Source organism: Crocuta crocuta, unplaced genomic scaffold, assembly GCF_008692635.1.
Source record: "Crocuta crocuta isolate KB4526 unplaced genomic scaffold, BGI_CrCroc_1.0 scaffold109, whole genome shotgun sequence".
NCBI classification, from domain to species: domain Eukaryota; kingdom Metazoa; phylum Chordata; class Mammalia; order Carnivora; family Hyaenidae; genus Crocuta; species Crocuta crocuta.
Genome location: NW_027533088.1, coordinates 345,144 through 349,950, shown reverse-complemented (window position 1 = coordinate 349,950; position 4,807 = coordinate 345,144). Strand labels below are relative to the sequence as shown.

At 36.3% G+C, this 4,807-nt stretch overlaps 1 protein-coding gene across 1 annotated transcript in view; it reads left to right on the top strand.

The window, feature by feature from the left end:
- The first annotated feature begins 483 nt into the window (after positions 1-483).
- The window catches only part of CLEC9A (C-type lectin domain containing 9A), a 15,554-nt gene continuing 11,230 nt past the window's right edge, over positions 484-4,807 (top strand). Inside the window, exons 1-2 of the mRNA XM_077745996.1 lie at positions 484-1,031; positions 2,961-3,041. Coding sequence (XP_077602122.1) covers positions 941-1,031; positions 2,961-3,041 — 172 coding nt within the window. The 5' untranslated portion in view covers positions 484-940. The remainder of the gene's footprint in view (positions 1,032-2,960; positions 3,042-4,807) is intronic.

Sequence of the window (4,807 nt, the reverse complement as noted above, 5' to 3'; positions counted from 1 at the left end):
AAATAGATGTGGATTTGCCGTTTTCTCTTTTCCTTTCCAAGGGACTCCAGTGTCTCACAATATAGAAGAAGCCTGGGTCCTTAGGGGGAGGAAATTGACCCGACTAACCAGGATTACTCTAGCTAAATTGTTACGTGAGCAAGAAATAATCTTTATTGTAGTAAACAACTGAATTTTTTTGACTCACTTGTCACTACATTACCCTAACTAATACAATGAGTAAATTTCTTTTAGGGGTGAAATCTCTTTTTGCTTTTTTTTTTTTAAATATTTTTATTTATTTCTAGGAGAGAGAGAGAGACAGCGTGGGCAGGGGAGGGTCAGAGAGAGAGGGAGTCACAGACTCCGAAACAGGCTCCAGGCTCTGAGCTGGCAGTCAGCACAGAGCCCGACGCGGGGCTCGAACCCACGAACCGCGAGATCATGACCTAAGCGAAAGTCGGACGCTCAACCGACTAAGCCACCCAGGCGCCCCATCTTTTTGCTTTTTTGTTTTAAGGATACACAGTGATCCACCGCTCCTTACATCCTGGTTTGTCCAACGCGAGCTAACCTTGGATCTTTGTTCCCTCAGTCATCCACATGCATCCTATACCAAATACAAGTGTGTTGTTTGCACTTCTATTCTTTTCATCTTGACAATACCTTACTGCTATCACCTTCAATGTCTGCTGTGCTTTCAAAACCAGAGCAATAACCTATTCTACCGTTGGCCCTTTCAAGTTCAGGTCCTTTCTCATTTCCTTCCTTCTTTGGCTTCAACATCATAAACTTCTACTTTCTAGATGAAGATGCATCTATTCTATTCCTTAAACCCAAACAAAATTTCCCACCAGTGTGAGAAGTAGCCAATTTCAGTTCTTTCACCAACCTGCTCCTGCCACACGAGGAAGACTCGGCTTCTCCTGGCGACTGCCTTACCTATCACAGCATCTCAGACATGCAGGAAGAAGAGACATACGCCTCACTTCACTGGGATGATCCAACACCAAACCCTTACCAGAAACATCTATCTTCCACTAAATATTCAGGTAACCAGTTCTGATTATCTAGTCCAAGACTTTGCCATTTACGTTTGGTTTCCTGTTCTGTGATGAGCCCAAGTTGATTTTTCTAGTGAGGTTACCCACATATGTGTATGATAATCGGTGATATGCTAACATTAATAATGAAGTGATATGGAAGCATAAGTAAAGGGGCAAAAGGAAGAGAGCAATGGATTTGACAAATATGTAGTAACCTTTTTACTTCTCTCTTGCTGGAAAGATAAAGAATTAATTCCTGAATTTGGAAGATAAATGAAAGCAATCACATATTTTTTTATTAGTTTAGTTCCTGCATAAAATACCCTGGAAGTTACCTGACAAATACTAAGACATAAAGAGAAAACAGGTTGAAAAACTGGCAAAATCATATCAGCCTGTAGTTGTCCACTCCAGTGATCAGTGCTGGTATTATTATTTAACATTTGTATTAGTGTCTTATTATTTTGATAATAAGCTAACATGGACCAAGGGGTTATATACAATACAAATTTATTATCTTTACAGTTCTAAAGAGCAGAAGTTCACAATTGGTTTCACTGGGCAATTGGCAGGGGTGTTGCTCCATTGAGGGGCTTTGGGGAGAATCCATCCCCTTATGTTTTCCAATTTCTAGAGCAGCATTTCTCAATTTACTTGGCGCATGGCCTTTTTCTCCATTTACAAAGCCAGCAGTGTGATGCCTTCGAGTGTTTTTCTGTTTCCATTGTTATATAGGACCCTGACACCCAACCTCCCATTTATAAAGGCCCAGATAAAACAGGATAAAGTCCCCATCCCAAGATCCTTCACTTAATTACACTTTAAAGTCTCTTTTACCACAAAAGGTAGTATCTCCAGGTTCTAAGGAGCCGGACATGGGCATTTGGGGCAGTACATTATTCAGTGTACCACATAATCCAAAGATAACTTTTATTTTTTCTCTGACTAGTGTTAAGAATTTGGCAAATCATACATTCTTCATTTTTCCTTCCTGAATAGATATGCAACATTACCTGGGGGGGGCGAGGGGGGAGTGTTCCTTATTCAAAACTGTATGATTTAAAAGAAATATCTCTGGGGGCGCCTGGGTGGCTCAGTTAGTTAAGTGTCTGACTCTTGATTTCAGCTCAGGTCATGATCTCACAGTTTATGGGATCAGCTCCACATCAGACTCCATGCAGAGCCTGCTTGGGATTCTATCTCCTCTCTCTGCCCCTCCCCTGCTTGTGTTCTTTTCTCTCAAAATAAATAAATAAACATTAAAAAAAATAAAAGAGGGGCTCCTGGGTGGCTCAGTTGGTTAAGTGTCTGACTTCCACTCAGGTCATGATCTCGTGGTCCATGAATTTGAGCCCCGTGTCGGGCTCTGTGCTGACGGCTCAGAGCCTGGAGCTTGCTTCGGATTCTGTGTCTCCCTCGCTTTCTGCCCCTTCCCCACTCATGATCTGTTTCTGTTTCTCTCTCTCTCTCTCCTTCTCTCAAAAACAAATAAACATTAAAAAAATTTTTTTTAATAAAAGACATATCTTTGAACCAATCTTGTTCAAGTGGGACTGGAAAGAGATGAGGAGACGCAACCTGTATCTCTGCTTTCAGAAATGAAAGCTAACTACCATGTTTGCTATAATCTCTAAAAGATTGCTGGAAGAGAAAACTAGAAAACTAGTTAGTAAGATTGCAGCATCATATAAGGGTAAGAGAAGTATGTTATTGAACCTACTGGGCTTGACATTTTTCCACATCAAATGTGGTCTAGCTTCCAACTTGGAGTTCCAAAAGTTTGGAGTGTGTTTTTCCCGTTACCAGCCTCCAGGACTTCAAGGGTTCTCTACTAAGAATGCAAATGCTTTCTTTCACTCAGACTAGTCTTAGCCTGGCCCGTCTCTTTCATCTACTTTCTCTAACTCAGTGTCATTGGTCATATTCCTTGTTTAGGAACGTGGTATCTTGTGGTGGTGATTTCATGTGTTTTCTGCGTGGGCTCAGTAACAACCTCTATTTTCCTGGGCATCAAGTGTAAGTACAAAAGAATATCTTCAAAATTATCTCTCTTTATATATAGTACATATACTTTATATATAATTATGCATTATAAACATACATATGTACATATATACTGCATATATCTTTAAATACAATTCTATATATCATTATAAATAAAATATCATAATTTATAAATAAATGAATAAATTACAAATCTGTAAATGCATCTAAGTGATGTAAAATAATGGCTTCTTTGTTTAAGTTATGGGACATTTATATAACTCTCTAAGCATTTGGATGTCACTAGTAACTTTCAATGCTCATCTGCATGTTGTTTAACTCAATTCTAATGTCATATGTGTCTTTGGGGAAAATAATGCAAATAATTACTTATATTATGATTCAGTTTGTAAATTTTATTAGCATGCCAAAGGGTGCAGTTTGAAAGATTTCAGTATAATGCTCCTTCTTTTCTAAATATGCATGTATTCTAAACTTAACTGTATGCAGATTATTTGAGTAAGAGTTTTTCATTTTATATTAGGCAAGTACAATTTAGTAAGTTTATATATAGATATATAGTAAGATATATAGATATATTGTTACAGTTAGTAAGTTTAATGCAATTCTGAACACTTTATTTGGGCCATATTTAATCACGTTTCTTTAGTACAAATTTAAGACATGTTTTCATATCTGGCAAGTGAAACTTTTATAAAATATAACAATTACAGAGCTAAAGATTGCAAAAAACAACCAAAAAACAACCAAAAACTGTATTATCACTCATGCTTGCACTAAGAAGTATGTATACAGAGATAAAGTTTATTGTCCAGATAATTCTTCCTTTTTGTATGCTCTGGAAAATCATTTCCTTATCTAGGAGACATTAGCTGGTGAGGGAAAATCATGAGTTCTAGAATGAAGAAGAGATGGGTTCATATTTGCTTCCACAAAGTACAAGAAACTTGATCTTGTTCATGTTAGCTATGAAGTTATTTTTGTGATTGTTCTTAGAAGATCGTTTTAAGAATTACTAGAAGCTCAACAAATAATTGTTGCCTTGTCTATCACTTCTAAAGAAATTTCACAACAAATGTGAGCACTTCCAGAAAGCCTTTGTTATCTCACTCTATGTTCTCTTTGGGTATCACATAAAAACATTATTTAAATCGAATGCAAGTCTATTTTTTTAGGAGATGCACATTTAAATATATATTTATCAAACAGACACACTGGAAATAGACTGAAGAGATAAAAGAGAACTAACAGATAAGTAAATTAACATCTAATAACTCAGTTTCTTCTGTAGAAACTGGTCACCTAGAGTGGAATATTGTCAAGCTCCGTTTCGACGACAGTACAAGAATTCATACACCAAGTAACACTGGAAGTAACTAAAAATGAGGTCAGGAAAGTAAGATAAATGGTGACAACATCAGTGATTATTGTTTGTTGTTTTTTTAATGCTGTTATCCCATGGATATACTATATATTAAACAACTTTTTTAACTCCCAAAACAAAAATTCTGGGAAGAAAATATTTCCATGAGGATAAAGGGAAGCTAGCTAGAAAATAAAGTATCTAACACTTTCAGTAATTTCTGGAAAATGCTTATAAATAAGTTTTGGTGTTCTTTTGTGTTAATAGCTACAAATATCTACTTTTAAAACTTAAAAATCACTATACAAATGTAAAATATTTTTACAGTTGGTTTTTGTTCACATATAGTGGCTTTTATTTTTTTTCTACCAATATTGTCATTTGCCAAGATCATCTTTTACATTGTCAAAACACT